We start from the raw sequence: 18,250 nt of genomic DNA on the forward strand, positions 1-18,250 counted from the left end.
CAGCCAACTACAGCACACTGGAAGCACAATTATGTGACTAAGATAAGACAAAATGCAGTGGTGATGCACCAATTCATCATGTTTGGGTTCTTCTAATGAAGCCCATTACTCACAGCAGAGCATTTTCTCAAGCAGTTAGTCACCAGCAGACAGCTTTCCCCATTACTCCTTCCTTTTCTGCAGCTGGTGAATAGTCTGGTCTTCCCCTCACCATCCCAAAAGTGCAATATTAGGAAAAGTCAACACCTACATTAAAAGTAAACAAACAGTATTTAACTTTCCCTTAAGCAAAAAAAAAAAATAACAGTAAAACAGAACACCTTTCAGGAGCAAGCAAACCTTTTTCATTTAATAAAAAAGAAAAAACAGACAAAACCAGCCTGCTGTCCATTTAACACTACAGAAAGATACTGAATATCTTCCTTTAGCTTATTAAAATAAGCATAAAAATAAACTACATACTAATAACAGCTTGCATAGAAACATTTTGTTTTGTACTTTGTGCAAATCTTACTAAATAAGGCATACTTGCAGAGATGTAGGTAGCAATGCAGTAGTTACCCAAGAATGCCGAGAAACTGCAAGGAAAATTCCAGGCAGTCTGCAATCCACATCCACTTACACAGTTCATTTGACTTCAAAGCCCAACAGCTGATAGCTGCAGATCTGTCTGCACCATAAGGCAATATGGTATGTGTAGGGTCCAGCACCTGCTTTCAGCTATTCAGGAGTTTAATACACATAAGATCACTTGAATTCAAAAACCTGACCCACTAGTTAAAAAGATGGCTTCAGATGTGGATTGGTAAGAACCTGGTTTCAGGGGAAAGGAAGGGAAGAGGAAAATGACACCAAGAAGCACAGTCCTTCACATGAAAGGGTTTTGTGCAGACTGTGCATGTCTTTTTATACTGTGAACTTGCCCCACGGGGAAATGTTTTTTCAAACAGTCTCCTAACAAGTTATCCAGAAGAGTATATCTGGAACAGAAAAAGCTAACATGTTTGCCTCTCTTAGCCAGCCTACAAGTGTCTATTGCAGAAATTCAACAGGAATTAGTAACACCAAAGAAGGGTGGCTGTGTAAAGAGGAAGGGATAAAGAAGGAAGTTGCAGTCAGAGCAGTATCAGAAATCTCTCAAATAAGTTATGTAGCACAGAGGGAAATTATAAGGCCTAACTGGAATAATATTTTGCCTCCTTCTTCCCCCTCTAAATCAAGTATTTTCAGGAAATATTGAAGTACAACCTTCTTTTGTAAGCAGCTTTGCATTAAAAATCTGTTTAAATTCCAAAAGCTTTTTTAAAACATGTTTAAAAACCCCACTAATAATAATCTTCAAAATCCCCCAGTACTTTGTAACATAAAATGGAATGTTCTTGGGCTAGAGCTGCCAACTCCTTCAGGAACTCTGGGAAAAGGGCAGCTGCAAGCACGGCGTTCCTCACGTGGGCAGGAAGGCTGGGATGAGCCAGGCCTTTCTTTCCTTTCTGTCCCAGGAAAGGCTGCAGTACAGCTGAGTAAGCTTCAGAGAGGTTCCTTCCTTTCCCTGCCATACTGCTGTGCTGGACATTACCTAAAGCCAGGAGAAGAAGGAGAGGCAAAAGCAGGAAAAAAAAAAAAAAGACTGTATATTAAGCACACACAGTATATGTACAGTGTCCAAACCTAGTTTACAAGGATTGTGTTCAGAGCTGTAATCTGCAGTACCCAGATTGTGCAGGGATCCAACATTCCAAAGTTCTACGTGGCCTTATTCTATTGCATTTTTTATTATCTATCTTTCCCCAGGTTATATATTATTCAGTTCCAGCTCTGATGAGAGAAATATGTGGGCAGAAGAGGAGTCAAGGGAAAGAATAATATGGATTTACTTTCTGAAATAGCAGATAATATCTCCCCATCTAGACCCAGCATGGCTGTCTCCATTTCAACGACATCGTGCTCTATCCCTCCCCCAGATCAAACTGACATTTTGACTTCACTTCTTCTCCATCCTCTCCCTGTGAATCATCATGTAAATGCATTTGAGGCTGAGTTATAAGATCAACGCATGAGTTTGAAGCAAGCGAGAATCTAAGGGGAAAAAAGGTTTAAAAATTTGATTTTTCTGCAGCTTCGGGCCCCACTAACTACACTTACCTTAAACTCTCTGTAAAGCAACTAAACATTAAAAACAGAACAAGCAAAAACCACTGCGTGCTCTGCTAGAGTGTGTGTTGCTGCCAGAGTTCAGAGGATCAGAGCTCAAGCATCAGAATGCATGGAATTACAGTGACAGCAGCACCTAAATTTCAATCAACTGCTCCTTGTTTCAACCTGAAGCAGAGCTGCCCTTTAATTAGATGATAATTAATTTAGTGAAACTAAAAAGGTGACGAAATTTAACACTGATGGAAAGAAATACTTTACAAAGAAAAATTAACCTGCAGAACTCACTGCTACAAGATGTCATTGAGGCCAAAAGCATGGGCAGATAAAATCCTGTTTAACTTACAAGTGGATGCTCTCAGAAGCTGTTTAAGTAAATCATTAAAAAAACCTGAAAGTACTTATATTAACTCACATACTGCAGATAAGCCAAACACTACATTTCTGCATTAAGAGGTTTCCCTTAAAATGCAATTTATGTTAAAACAACTCAGTCTCAAGTGACACCAGCCTTGTTCTGAAATCTCTCCAAGTATCAAAGGCGAGCAGCACAGCCATCCCTCTGTTCAACAGTTCTGCACTTTTGTTCCTTGTTTGTCCTTCTCCAAAGGCACTGTGGAACACTTCCAAACACTCAAAAGAAATTTTCATCTTAATCATTTAACAGACTCGTACTTTTCTTGAGTTTAAAACACCTTTCCAACCCCAGACTTATCAATCATTCATGATGTTATTCTACACATTTCTATCTACTAGAGACAGAGTACAGGAATTTCAATTCTGTGGAAAAATCTGACTGTGGGAGGAAAAACAACTTACATTATGAATTACAATAAAAGGATAAAGTTTTGAGCTTCCCCTGAAGATTTTTTTTCAGATTTTCTAATGTCAAAATGTTTCATAATTAATATTTTAAATTTTGATTTAGATTTAACTGCTTATTTGGGGGGAAAAAAAACAGAACAGCAGAAAAGCACAGAAAGCTGATCTAGGAATCAGAGATTCCAGTTCTTTACTTTGATCAAGATTGTTCACTTCTTTCTAGGATCAGGAGACAAAATAAATCATACAACTGAAACTTATGAAAATGAGTACTCTGAAAGTGGTTACCAACACACTGAAAGAAAGGCAGCTTTTCCCATGGAATCTACATCGTGACAGCTCTGTATATGTAACCAAAACCCAATCTACTGTGTAAGGAAACCACAAGCTACTGCAAGCAGAAAATAGTAAGTTGTCCATTTCTGCTTGGACACCTTCAGAGATCATCCCTGTAAAGAGAAAGGAAACACTCTTGGTTTTACATTTGTGTTTCCCACTAAGTCTGGCTTCAGGTTTTCAGATGTGGATTTTGCAGGAAGCCAGTTATGCTCAGACCTGTAGAGAACATTGGGGTTATTCACCACTCCTGTCCAAGGGAAAAAATTCCTCAGAGAGCAGCCAACTTGCATGACGCTCAGAGGTGGCATTCAAGCAAATGCAGAGAAGTCCTACAGGAGTTCCTAATTTCTTGTTTGGTTGTGGTTTGTTTTTTTTTTTTAATTTATCATTATTGTAGCAGTTCCTATTTTGCACTTCTTAATCAATATAATGAGCTACTGGTTGATGGACTACTGAGCCAACTTTCCCGCAGGATTACAGTTTGATGACTTCCATCACCAGTCCTGTTGGGAACCAAGCCTGCAGTTATCCAGACGTTTGTTTACTCTCCACTCATTTGTCAAGAGAAGCCTTCCTTGCAGGAGTTGCTACTATACAGAAGAAAATGTACCAACAGGGTGACTAAGCAGCCTTGTTTCAAATTCCTAAATAATGATCAGCGTGAGTCAACCTAGCAAATTCTGAAGCCCACAGAAGAAAACAGATGTAAAATCGGAAGTATAAATAAATGCCATCAGGAATTCATTATATAAAAGCTCCTGAAAAAAAAGCACCTGAAAAAAAAGGACTCTAAATGTTACCTCCTAATCTCATCTCCCACATGCTAGCTACAATACCATCTAATTGTAAAGCTTTCTAATCTCTGGCACCAGAATGCAGAGCCTAAACCACTACTGATGTTTGCAGTATGCAGCTTCTTTACAACAAGCACCTTCCACAGACCAATTCTTCAAGAAGCAGCCTTAGTAGGATCGTAATTTTACAGGCTAGTTGTACTGCAAACCTTAGAAACACACGCTATGCTGACCAGAAACTAGGTAGATTATTAGTCAGAGCCTTGAAAAATTAAAATACAATTAAAAGTGGCACATAAAGAGTCCTGCTTTCCACACCTCTGGAAATGGAAGAATAGTTCAACATCTTCACAGAGGTGTAGGCAGAACTGGTGATTATTAAGGACTCCCAATGATGAGTAAGCACATACCTGTAAATGCCACGTCTCACAAACCCTTTTGCAGAGTCAGCTCTTAATCACTCACCAAATTTGATATATTCCCATCACATGGGTAGTTGGCTTTCAAGGGAAAACTGAATCTAACACTGCTGGCTCAGCAGCAAGCTGAGAACAAGCACATCCTCAGGGCATGGCCCCAACTCCACCCATTGCCTGGCTGTGTCTGGAAGGTTCTTAGTTAACATGTAAGACTCTTCACTTTGCTTATTTTCACTAGCATGCCCCACAGCAGTATAAACTAATATCGGTAACTGAAAGACAGGTGCAGTGTGCACTGTGCTGGAGAAGCAGCAGATGTTATGGAAGTCCCTCTCTAAAGCTGGCTTGTGGGATGATACCTGTTGAAGTCCCCACTGCTCTCAAAGTGTCCTGGCTTTTACACATCTCCCCTTTGTTTTTTCTGTTTGTTTTGCTTGGTTTGTCATCCAAGAAAGCACATTAAAAGTTTTCTGGCTAGTATCTATCTCCTTCATAGCAGCCCTATTCAATTGATATGAAGCCCTATTCAATTGTTGCAGAAACCAATTCATCGTGGACTTCTGTCCTCCCTAACATTTATCAAAAAAGAACCAGTGACTAGCTGAAGGTCAGGCTAAAAATAAAATGAAATCATGCACATATGCCACCTCACCTCATGCCTCAAAAGTGAGTTTGTTTATGGCCAAACTGACAGCAAGCCAAGAACTGACTTTGTTACTTCTTTAAACAGACATTTTATGTAACAAATAAAAGCTTCTAAAGAGCAAAGAACATCCAAATAGACCCATACACTGTGGTTCTACTGAGCATCGTCATTTTAAAGTCAGAAGGATACATCTGGTTAATGATATTCCCAGCACACCACACCACACCTTCTTTTAATCATCTGAGAAAAGGAGAGGGGTAACTGGTAAGTCATTCCACCCAGCACTCCTCGGGCATGGTTAACCTTTACCTTTGGTTAGCAATTCTTCCGTAGCATCAGACATGTCCACACGAAAAAGCAAGTACTGCTGGGCCTCCAGGAGAAGACCTGGAAAGTCTTTTTCAATGGAAGCAAAATGCTCAATCTTATTTTTCACAGATGCCAGCACCTGTCAAAACAACAGTAACAATTACTTCTTCCTCCTTTGCTCCCAGTGCAGCCACAGACTGAATACTTGGCCTTTCTCTACTTGCATTAAAAGAGAGTTCTGACAAAATCTATGGTCATACAGAATTTCCAGTTCTTTGCACAAATGTAATTAAAACATGGAAATTAAATAAGAGGCTCTCAGACAGGTGGGAAAGCTACAAGTGAAACTGAAAGGAGCTAATGTAAATTTTAAGGAGACACCAAAAATACTGCTCCAGTGGGCATGGCTAACACCCGTGGTCAAATACCTGATAGAGTGACCGCACACTAGGCTGAAACACCATGTTGGTGTTGAGCAGAAAGGAGCGAAGAAGTGGCTGTGGATAACTTGCCAGCTGAGTAATAATCCCAATAAGCAGTAAATTTACATGCAAGGAATTCTCCAGCATGTTCTCCAGCTTCGACAACATTACACTGATGAACGGTCCTGCAAGAAAATAAAAAGGAACCAATGCTTTTGTTTTCACAGAAGAAAAATCCTAAGATCCAGGAAATAGTTATTTAAAAGGAATTTTGATCATCATAACTAACAAAATTAGACCTCCCACACACTAAAAAAAGACAGCAGGTAGAAAAACCAAACTGTAGCTGAACAGACAAAACAGACTTAACAGAGGTGTTAAAAGCTTTTGTGATTAAAAGCACATTTGCTAGATAGCCAATCAGTTTGCATTAATGGCATATTTAACATGCATAACTATCCTACTTTACATGTACCAAAAAGGATTTAGCCTAGTACATTATGGTCTACCATTCTATTCCCCTTGAAGTTAATCAGAATGGTACTACCAGTTTCAATGCAAACGGAATCTGCTCGTTTTACTCCTGCTGTGCCTTATTTCTACGTAAGGACTGGGCAAAGTAAATTATAGCTAGCTTTCTTGTCTTATCAAAAAACTGGTGTTCTTTAGAACATGAAAATGCTATTCTAAACATAAAAATCAAGAGCTGTGATAGTTCACATCACAAGAAAAGGCATTTGCAGTACTGTAAACAGTCACACAAAGCAGGGAAGACATGAAAATAGATTTATAAGCAAAATTATTGCTAGACATAGGCTTTAGCATGTAAATGTCACCAATAAATAATAGCTTTAGCTTGTGTACTCATGCTGCAGGACAACTACTGAAATACAAAAGCATTTACCATGAAAGTACATAAACCCTTAGTGCTCAAGCTTATGAAACCTTTGCAAAGCTGAGAATGACTTCACTACATGTTGCTAGACCACACAGCTGATGAGATGCTTGAGGCAGCCTGTACAAGTGACCTAATCACAAGTCAAGTCTTAGAAACATCCTTTGTCCCACCCCCAGTTCCCCCCACTATTCTGGCTGCATAAAAGCTAGGAAAACCAGGCAGAAGAATCCCTCGGTGATGCAGTTAAAGCACTGCTAACTTTGAATATCCCACCCTCAATCTTGGCACAAGATGCATGCCATGGGCACTTCTAGGGTCAAGCAGGTGGCCATAATCCAACCCCATTCCAGCTCCCCTCACCTTGCACACGGCTACCATCTGGCACAGCTACACTCACAAGATGAAAGGTGGGAGGGCCAGTGTTGGCAAGGCTTTATAGGCTGCTGCCTTGCAAGAACAATGTCAGCCATCAGAGCTGCAGGAATGCCCCCTGCCCGGGTACCCCGTGGAGCAGCCTCAAACCCCTTTTGTTGAGATATAGTTTCTTCTGTCCCAACACAACTTCCTGCTTCCCCTATCATGTTCATGGAGATATTTTCACAGAGCTCCTGAAGACCACAGTGCAGTGGAAACTCTACCAAAAGGGATAGCAGGAGAAGGTGTCAGTGTTTCTCTCCACTAGGTAACACTTTAAAGCTGAGCAGGTAAAGCTGAATCTAGATACTTGTAACAACTGCTGCTTGCCACTGCAAGAGAGGTTACCGAATACATAAAAAAATTTCTCAGCGATAAGTGTGACTTTTACCACCAAGAATTTATTAGAATGAGAATCAGAGGAAGTAAGCAGAGTTTGGGAGCCTTGTAAGAAACAGGGTAACTAGATGAAAAGTCAAAAAATTATTCCTTTCATGGCCATGAAGGGAGGGAACAAAATATAAATTCTTATTCCTGAACAACACATTCTTTCTTGCTCCTGTGAAAACAGGGATGATAGTGTTTAATGCTTTTGCACTGGATACAAGACACCAATAGGACATTTTCTTCATAGATCTATAGGCCTGAAGAAAGCATCATTGCACTGCTGACACTTACTAGGTGTAGGAAACCTCTGTCAGGTTATTCAATTCTGCAGAGAGAAGCCTCATCTCATGACAGTATCCCAAAACAGTAAAAGCAAGCCAAAACTTTATCAAACACATCTACAAACATAATACACTATTCCAAATTAAATACAGAATCATAGAATGGTTCGGGTTGGCAGAGACCTTAAAGATCACCTAGTTCCAAGCCCCCTGCCAAGAGCAGGAACACCTCCCACTAGACCAGGTTGCTACCTTTGAAAGGCCCTGCAATCTCAAGATTTCCAAGGTAGTGTTACAAGCACTAGAGGCCTGTCAGTCCCACTTCAGTGCCTGGTAAATTATGGAGAAGATTATTCTGGGAGGTATTGAAAAAACACCTGAGACACAACACAGTCATCGGTCACAGCTTCAGCTTCATGAAAGGAAAGTCCTGTTTATCAAACCTGATTTCCTTTTATGACAAGTTAACCCACCTAGCTGATCAAGGGAAGACAGTTGATGTAATCTTTCTGGATTTCAGTAAAGCTTTTCAGTACTGTCTCTTACAGGATCCTTCTGGACAAAATGTCCAGCACACCTGGATAAACACACCATGTTGTGGGTGAGCAGTTGGCTCACAGGTTGAGCACAGACGGTAATAGTGAATGGGAGAACATCAGACTGGTGACCTGTCACTAGTGGGGTTCCACAGGGCTCCATCTTAGGCCTTGTGCTCTTTAACATCTTTATAAATGACTTGGATGAAGGACTGGAAGGGACACTGAGTTTGCAGATGACACAAAACTGGGAGGAGCTATTGACTCCCTCAAAGGCAGGGAAGCCCTGCAGAGAGACCTCAACAAATCAGAGGACTGAGCAGTCACCAACCATACAAAGTTCAACAAGGGGAAGTGCCAGATTCTCCACCTGGGATGAGGCAATCTCAGATGTACATAAAGACTGGGGAATGAGATGCTGGAAAGCAGTGGCATGGAAAGGGACCTGGCTGTCCTGGTCAACAGCAAGCTGAAGTGCCCTGGCAGCCAGGAGGGCCGACTGTGTCCTGAGGGGCATCAGGCAAAGCATCGCCAGCCGGTCGAGGGAGGGGATTGTCCCGCTCTGCTCTGCACTGGTGTGGCCTCACCTTGAATATTGTGTGCAGTTTTGGGCACCACAATATAGGAAAGATATTAAGCTCTTAGAGAGTGTCCAAAGGAGGGCAACAAAGATGGTGAAGGGCCTTGAGGGGAAGCCATGTTAGGAGTGGCTGAGGGCACTTGGTCTGTTCAGCCTGGAGAAGAGGAGACTGAGGGGAGACCTCATTGCAGTCCACAACTTCCTAGTGAGGGGAAGAGGAGGGGCAGACACTGATCTCTTCTCTGTGGTGACCCAAGGGAACATCCTGAAGTTGTGTCAGGGGAGGTTTAGGCTGGATATTGGGAAAAGGTTCTTCACCGAGAGGGTGACTGGGCACTGGAACAGGCTCCCTAGGGAAGTGGTCACAGCACCAAGCCTGACAGAGTTCAAGAAGTGTTTGGATGATACTCTCAGGCACATGGTGTGACTCTTGGGGATGGTTCTATGCAGGGCTAAGGTGATGATCCTTGTGCGTTCCTTCCAACTCAGCATATTCTGTGATTCTGAGCATCTCCTTACATGCAATCACCAAGATCTGCATTAAAGCAAGGTAAACAACCTAAGAGTAAGACATGCTGTGAATGGGGAGCAAACAGTGAGGCTTATTGTTATTAGCTTTTTAACTTCATTTTCTTCAGCTTTGAGTTTTTCTTGGGTTTGGGCAGGGGGTGATTTTGATGTGGGTTTTTGGAAAGGAACAAATGGAGGGGGGGGGACTAGATGAAGAATGAGAGACATAGACAACATTTTAGACTACATTTGATAGCAGATACTGGGAAACAGAGATTTGGATGTGATTAGCTTCTGATACAAGGAAATTGCCGCCACAGCAAAAAGAGCAAACTGTTTGAAAATCAGGCTGCATTTTTCAATTATGAAACAGTGCCAAGCATTCTGACCACAGCTGACCAGAAAGGGATAGTTTTCAATGAATACACGTTTTCCCCCTCCAAATGAACAAGAAGCCATCTTATAGAGGTTTTATTTTGGGTGAGGAAACCTAGATACATTATTATTATTTTTTATTATTTGCATTACTCTGGTATCTAGGAGACAGAACTAAAGATTAGGAGCCTGCAGTGCAAGGAACTGTACACATACAGATCAAAAGCCCACTCTGACCTCTAGTAGTACTGTCATTCTTGAGTAGCTTGGACAGTCAGCAGAGACCAAGTTTAAATTGCTGCGTGGCACCAGACAGAAAAGCATGCCAACAGCGAGGGCAGGATGACACTGGAGGAACAGGATGCCAGGGCAGAGCATGGAGACAGGCACATACAGACGTGGCACCAGTGCTGACACCTCGTGCTACAATGTGGAATAGCAGAGAGGGGAAAAACGGCACCATGATACTGCATCCACTGCATCAGAGATGAAAGTAACCATAAAAAAGCAAATTATTTACCTGGGCTCTGTATATTAGAACAGCTACTCCAATCCCCTTTCAACTGAAAAAGCTTCCTCTAGAGTGATGGAGCTCTCACATACAAACAACATAACCCCTGCTCAGTGTTTTAAATAATTACCGAAAAAAAAATAGCACCCAAAGAAGATCCCCTGAGAAACCATCATTTGCTGTCACCACAGAGATGACTCTGCTGTATTTTCACATTGGATCTCTCATTTTCCTTGGACTGGTCTCAGCTATTCGGGCTATACCCTCTTTAGTGCCAGAACTGTTCCTTGCTCTATGCTTGTGCTTTGTGCCACACAGTGTGATCTCATTTGGCCCCCCCTTAATCACCATGCCATCCTGCATTTGTTATGTATGTAATTAACAGGACATTCCACCTGTAAACGGAGCACTCTGGCTCCTCGAGGCGTGCTTAGGAGAGACATCCTCCTTTGGTCCAAAGGGAGATGATATGCTCTCTGCAGAAGGGGTGTCTGTTGAAAAATTCTCGAAGTCCTCCTCCTCTTCTGCTGGAGAGACAGGGTCAGGAGTATCCAGTTTCTGCTCCTCCAAGCTTGCACTGTTTGGATCCAGTTCCTTAATAATTTTGTCATACTGTGCAATGAAATCCTCACCATCTGTGCTCAGCAGTCTTAAGTTACAATCTGCCTCCTGAGGAGAAATCTTCAACTCTAAGTCTGGCTGTGGATCAATCTCAGTCATTTTCTGGTTTATTTGTTCTTTCATCACACCTTGAGTTGAGCTTGAATTTCTCTTACTGTGCTCATCCAAGCCCATTTCCAGCTGGGTCTTTGCAAGAGGCCCATTGACTACTGTCTGGCTTTGGACCTTACGTTCTCTGGCTGCATTTAAAGTTTTCTCCTTGGAGCTGTCATCATCTTGAGTATCCTTCTGGGCACATAACCTGTAAACCATAACATCATCCTGAAAGTCTGATTCCTCTATATAAGAACCTTTGATGAGCATAATGGCATTTTTTTTCATTTCTTGTATGTGTTTCGGTGGCTCTGCAGGTGGCTGCATTTCTGTGCTTCCCAGATCATCATATGGTTGTGGTGAGCTCACATTAGAACCAGGAGAAATCCCTGTGTCATAGCTATCATCCCATTCTAGCTCCAACTGCATCTTCTCGCTGAATGGAGTTACTCGAGAGGAGCTGCATGTGCTAGGTGTCCTTTGCTGGAGCTGAAACATGGGATGTTCCACATCTGTACTGTTCTCCTCTGCAAGCGTTTGGATAAAGGTGTCTGGATCAGGGTTTACTCCATCATACAAGGCAGACCAAACTTTACAATCTTTCAAGCACTGGATGATGGCTTCTTGAGCTTCCCCCAGGTACTGCAAGTAGCTGATGTCCACAGCTCTTCCATATTCCACAATGCAAGTAGATTCAGAAGAGCATCTACCAGAATCTAGAAGTAAAGAAGACAACTCATACCATATCAAATTTTCTCTAGCAAGGGATCCACTAAGATATTGCAGAGTGTTTAACCCCAACCATCCAATAAGGCAGGAAGACAAAAGCATAACAATTAAGAGATTTGCTCATAAACATACATGACTTGTTCCTATTGCAAAGATAGAGCTGTAACTCAAGATTTCTGAGAGAGAAGCCTGCATTCAAACCTTAAAGCAGCAACCACTCTGAAGCAGCAAGGGTTGCTGTCATGTATCTGTACATTATTTTCATGAATGCATATTCAAGCTGGATAGCTGTTAAAATAATGTTTCAAGAGATCCGGACACATGGAAGGAATTAAATAAGCTTTCTAGTCCAGGCTTGTCCAGTTTATTGTTACCCACCACATTTCCTTCCCCTCTGATTCTTTCTGACTTCCTCCCATGAGCTGCTACCAAATCCAATGCACTTAATGATCTGGTCTTCCCCTGAGCACCAATTACCTTTAGTTTGTGCTGCTTTTGTCCATAGAATATAATCTTTTCCTTGGCTTTCAAATGTCAAAGTGATTCCAGTGGAGCAGCAGACTGGCGTCAGGGCCAGCAGTTTTGCAGCAGACACAGAATAACAGTCTCTCTCTTTCACAGCGCGTCGCTGGCTCAGCATCATGTGGTTGCAAGGAATCAGATACCTGAAACAGCAGTGTTTAGCATTACTTATCATCCTTTCATGTTAGAGAAAGCAGCAACACACAAAACTCCCCTCCTACCTTTCTGCCTTCTCCAAATTAAAAGAAACAGTAATAATATTTACAGCAATTCACTTTCTAAACCTCTCAGGAGCATGAAACCCTGACTCTATATTGTGACACTTGGTTTGATGATAAACTATAAAGACAAGTAGAGACAGGAGAGCAGTTGCATCAGAACAGGGAAGTGAAAAATCCTTTGCAGGTTAGAGCAAACCTGTTGCAAGAAAGTATGGAGCAAGTGTGGGATGGGCAGATGTCAAAGGACAGAAGAATGGGTTGGTCTGACAATGAATGAGTTTTGTCCCAGAATCCTCAATTTATTTGTTTTCCTGGGAAATCCAGAGAGAGGCAGTTTATGTTTGCCAGGCAAGCAGCCAGAAAAAAAGGAGGGAAGGGTCAAAAAAGTGTCTTACTGCAGTAGATCAAGACTGAGCTCTCAGGCAGAGGAGGGAAAAAACTACTGGGAGTATAAGAAACAGAGGAAGCACATGTTAAACTTCTTTAGAGCGCTTTTGTTTTACTTTTAAAAAGCACTTTAGTAAGACCCTCAGTGTTAACTGGATGTTCTGCCATTTAAAATGCAAACAAATTCTAAAAGATTCCCCAAATAAACAAAAAAATTAATCACAGCACTCTACTGCTAGAGTAGTGACATACTTGTGTTCACAGCATTCCCAGGAACAATAGGAAGAGCTATAGGGAATTTCACCTTAATGCCTGTGTGTGGAGGGACACACGGTATCTGAAACATTCATGTGATCTACAATGCTAAAAGCCCAAGTTAGTTACACCAATATCTCTCATCTAATACACACCAAAATTATAAGTAAGTATCTTGAAGCAATGTACAGAATCACCACTTAAAACCAAAAATAATCAGTGCATTTAGTACACTACAATCTACCTACAACAGTTCAGGAACCTGAAGTATTTTCACTGAGAGAGGAATCAAAGAGGTGAAAAACAAGAAAGAAGGTGGAAGCTGCAAACAAGTATATAGCTTTGTATCACAGTGCATAATACACTAGAGAAAACATGCACAGGAGAAGAATTACACATTTAGAAGCAGGGAATAAGGAGGTGATAAATATATTCTTAGCTTCTCTCACTTCTATAGAAATAAATCACAAGAAAAATCTCTTGCTCTGAAGATCTCAGGACGTAAATCATACTACATCAGGTCTGGTAGACTTTTGTCACGATCATAAATATTCTTATCTCTGTAGTTGCTTGGATTTCCGCTCTCTTGGAGAACTCTCATCAAGCTCTGCATCCACAGGTAGAGATTATATGTCCCAGAGTCAGGATGAAGAATGGAAACAGGAGTTCGGCCTTTACCTTAAAACTAGCTGTAACATCACATCTTCACAATGCAAGCCAATGAGCGTTCTGAACAATGCCAAGGAGACCACACAGAGCTGGAAAATAATAAACATTGTCAGTTTTTGATCTGAAAATTGGATCTTTCCAATCTTCCCTGCATACTACATTACAAAATGGCTCCGCCAGAACATCATGCTTTACAGACACTCTTAGTATAATATTTCATTTTGTCAGCATCCCATGGGTGCTATACACATAATGTTCATTTTAACAAAATGAAATCCAGAGCTTTCCTCCAAATAAGCTATAAAAAAGTCAGTAATTTACCAGTCTTAACTATTATTCAAATTTATTAATTTAATTTAGTGTGAACTAAACCCTGTAACTTCCAATATAGTGTGTTAGACTGACACAGAATTTGAACCAATTAAAGGTCTTTCCTGAAAGAAAAGTTATAAATCACCTCAAGTTTCTGTTGCTTTAAGTATAAGGAACAATCAGTGTTCTGCACATTAAGAAGCTGAATGGTTCTAGAAATACAGCTTAAGGTACTGGACACAGACCAGGACAAACAAGCCATCTTTTGTCAGAATCTATTCCATATGGAGTGTTCATAATCTCTCTATTACAGGTCAGTTGAACAGCTGGGAGCTACAGCAAAGCACGAAGATCCTTTTTGCAAGACCAGGAGAAAGGATAGCATTCCTCGTGGGAATTGCATGCTTGCCTTTTTGGCAGAGGTCTGATTAAATACAGCTGTAACTAGGTATTTCAGTAGTCACACTCAACAGAGACAAAAATCATACCCATTCTGTGACAAGCAACCCACTTTCACCCTAGCTTTAGGACAGACTAGAAACATGGACTTCTGCAGGTTTTTTTGGTCATTAATTAGACATACAACACTTTCAAAGCTCTCATACAGTACATTTCTACCTGCCAGACACTTGCTAGACTGCAGTTGTGCCCAAAATGGTAGAAGCATGAACTGTATGCTTTCACAGACCACACTGTCTCTGTATCCCTGCCTCTTAACGTGTATTTCTCCTGTGCTGCTCTCTCATGGAAACAGTATCTTATAGTCAGCTTAGGCTCCCAGACCAGGCTGACTCTTGCAGGAGTTATTTAGCATAAATTGACCCTTTCCTAAAGTTTCAAACGGGTGTTTAAATCTTGTCTCTCCCTGTATTAATTATGTAAATAACATATGAAATAATAATATATGATAATATATTAAATTAATGGCACTTTTCAATAGCTAACAAAATAAACAGATTAGGACAAAGTGAGGAAAAAGCTACAGATATTTCTCGACCTCATTTTTTCAATCACTGAACATAACCTGTAATTCATTCAGGATTAAATCCAGCATCCTGCCTGGGCATTGCTTCTCTTCCACATGGCTCCTCTTCCCTGCAGTCACTTCCCTTACTCCCACTGTTAAAATGCTCTGTTCTAGCTCTGCAACAGCACTATGTTCCTCTCTCCAGGCTGTGTTTTCTCAAGAATGTCAACTTAAAGACTTTTTGTTTCACCATTTCTGATTCTCTCTTTCAGATGAGTGACAGTGTGATCAGCTGTCCATGGTGACCAAGACCAAATGAATGCATAGATTTCTTGAAATATATATATACATCCACGTATTTCCCCCAACTTGGTAGGTATCTCTGTGAAACAGTTAAATAACAAAGTTTAAGTGAACCTCACTTGATAGCCTCTGAAAAGAGAAACACCTTCTTTGACTGCCTTTCCTAGTTTGGTCACGGATCACCAACAGAACCAAAGAAAGGGAATAAGCAGAGAGAAGAGAAATGGAAAATGCTCATGAACTAGCCTGCTGAGAGGCAAAACACAGCTCAAACTTGTTGCCTTGTCACTGCTCTCCACTGCCCGTGCTAGGAGTCAACAAATAATCCAAGACTTCAAGTCTACAAAAATAGATGGAGAGAGTAAAGGGACAAGAGAGAGAGAAATATCTGCAACTGGAGTTCTTAACAAGAACATGAGGACAGAGTTGAAGAGTTTCACAACAAGCCTCTGGAAAAAGTCAGATTTTTACAAGAAAGGTGTGTTTTAGACAGGGGAGGGACATCGGAGAAAACCAGGAAATCTCATTTCCTCTGTGAAATTTAGAGAGAGCCAAGTATAACTTTTCTTCATGCCATGAAAGTTCAAAAAAACCTGCTGCTGCCCTAAATTATCCTGTATTTAAGACATTTCAGTTTACAGGGAAATATTATTCATTTGTCTTTGCAACCATATTGCAAAACGACAATTTTTTTAATAAATAAAATCTATTTTTCAATTTTGTAAAAAGATTTAAAATATGCTCAGGAGACAGGACAGTATTTTTACAAGTCCTGGAAAAAGCACAGTCCTTTTTACAAGTTGCCTGTCTGTACATAAGTTTAACCCTGCAAATTAGTAATCAGTATTTTCATCAATAATAATGTACACAGCTTTTGTGCTACAGAAACACACAGAAGGCTGCAGTTCTGGCAGTTCTGCACTTGGCCAGGCTATACTGCAGAAAACTTCTTTAGCATCACAGAATCATTTTGGCTGAGATCCTGAGCTGCTCAGGGATGCAGAATTCTTTACAATTCCCTTTTTGTTTGCCTATGTAACAGTATTAATGATTAGCAGAGACAACAGAATTTGCATTTTTGTTGACAGAAGCTGTTTCAGTTCTCATAGTTAATCCATCTTAGAGATGCACTAACAGCAGCATATATCGATATTTGCATGCACCCATATTTCAAAATAATTTTCAGATGAAGCTACTGTCCCTAACACACAAATTTAATGCAAGTGCTGGTGTTCTGGCTTCTCTAAAATATTATTGCACATTCTAAACATTCACTTGCACTAAAACATTATCCTTAATTTCATCCATGAAGCTGTGCACCACTCAAGAGTCAGCCAAGGTTGCCAGCCAAGCAAGACTCAGAAGGGCAGTCTGGTGCAACAAGTTGTCATTTTCTCAGTCAGGAGGTCCAACTGTTAGCAAAGGTAACTACTCACTCTGTCAGCTCTCTCTCCAGCTACTGTGGCACACTGTGCCTGGGCTAAGAAGGGGTTCAGTGCAAAGCTGAGATAAACCTTACTGCATAGGGGAGTGAAGGCAAAGAAAAGGAAGCAGCAGTTTGATCACTTGAGCAAGAAAGCGCCACCTTCTAATCAAAGAAAGCTGGTAACGTCACAGTTAAGTACACATGCTACAGTAATATAGGCTAGATTCCTGAAGAATACATCAGTGATACTGCAGCTAACAAATGGGATCAATTTGGAGACATCAGCTGCTTGCCTTACCCGGAATGGCGTGTTGATTCTACTAGTCAGTGTATCTAGGATATGCACATTCTCATGTCGGTGCAGCAAAATAAAGCGGAGGAAAATCTTGAGGAGGGCTGGTTCTGAAACGCTGCGCAAAAAGAGATCCAGGTATGCAGTAGTAGTCATCACTTCTTCCACAGTCACCTACAAGCAAAAGTAAAGCAAAAGTAATGTAAATGCAAACATACTGCACTCACAAATGTCCATCCATCCATCCATCCATCCATCCACCCTTTGCAACTGTATACCTTGTAAACACTCTTAAGTTCTCCACCCATAACACTGCCACAAAACCACTGAGGTCTTCACTCCCAAATTTTCAAAAATCATGCTTCTGAATGCCTTGCAAGCTTTTTAAACCCATTTCTTATCTGTCTTGCTTCCCCAGGAAAAAGAACCCTCCCCCAAACTGACACCCCAAATCTCACACATACAGAAAATCAAAGAACCAAATCATGCTAGAAGATCCCCACCACCTTTCTGGCCATGTCACTTCTTTTATCACACTTCTGTCATCCCTCAGAAGCTTTTTCAGATTTTGTGAAAACCTACATCTAACACAATCAAAAATAAACGTCAGAGCACAAAGCAAGGTACAAAGCCATGGTCCTAGAGCTTTAAAGAGAAAATCCCCATAGATGTCCAGAATTTTGTCACAATTTTCCTTCCTTTTATTTTGCCACAGCACAATTCTGCACAAGTCTTACTCAATTTTTAAAAGGAGTATGTATACACATATAAACACACATAAAGCCAAACCCAAAATCTTCACTACTGACTATTAGTAGATCAAAATAGAATTCAAATATCCATGTGACATTTGCATACCATAATGCACACTGCTCTGCTTACTGCAATCCTTTGGAGACTACCTATTCACAGTATACACTGGCAAAGCACAGAAAATTCCAAAGCCCACCTCTGCACCATGTACTGCTTTTGCCAAATCAGCTTTTTTAAAATAGTTACCCAGGAACCTAATAAGCTTAAGTGCACAAAGATAAACCCTTAAATACAAGAATCTGTCTA

The 18,250-nt window shown here is 40.9% G+C and overlaps 1 protein-coding gene across 9 annotated transcripts in view; it reads right to left on the minus strand.

Moving 5' to 3' along the window:
• Window positions 1-321: 321 nt before the first annotated feature.
• FAM160A1 (family with sequence similarity 160 member A1) overlaps window positions 322-18,250 on the minus strand; it is an 87,113-nt gene continuing 69,184 nt past the window's right edge. For all 9 annotated transcript variants that reach the window (XM_032686021.1, XM_032686014.1, XM_032686018.1 and 6 more), the window contains 7 exons: window positions 17,198-17,365; window positions 13,901-13,980; window positions 12,315-12,502; window positions 10,790-11,824; window positions 5,909-6,087; window positions 5,481-5,619; window positions 322-1,576 (listed from right to left, as the gene is read on the minus strand). In XM_032686021.1, the coding sequence (XP_032541912.1) occupies window positions 1,326-1,576; window positions 5,481-5,619; window positions 5,909-6,087; window positions 10,790-11,824; window positions 12,315-12,502; window positions 13,901-13,980; window positions 17,198-17,365 (2,040 nt within the window). In that variant the 3' untranslated portion in view covers window positions 322-1,325. The remainder of the gene's footprint in view (window positions 1,577-5,480; window positions 5,620-5,908; window positions 6,088-10,789; window positions 11,825-12,314; window positions 12,503-13,900; window positions 13,981-17,197; window positions 17,366-18,250) is intronic.

Source organism: Chiroxiphia lanceolata, chromosome 4, assembly GCF_009829145.1.
Source record: "Chiroxiphia lanceolata isolate bChiLan1 chromosome 4, bChiLan1.pri, whole genome shotgun sequence".
In the NCBI taxonomy this organism is placed as follows: Eukaryota; Metazoa; Chordata; class Aves; order Passeriformes; family Pipridae; genus Chiroxiphia; species Chiroxiphia lanceolata.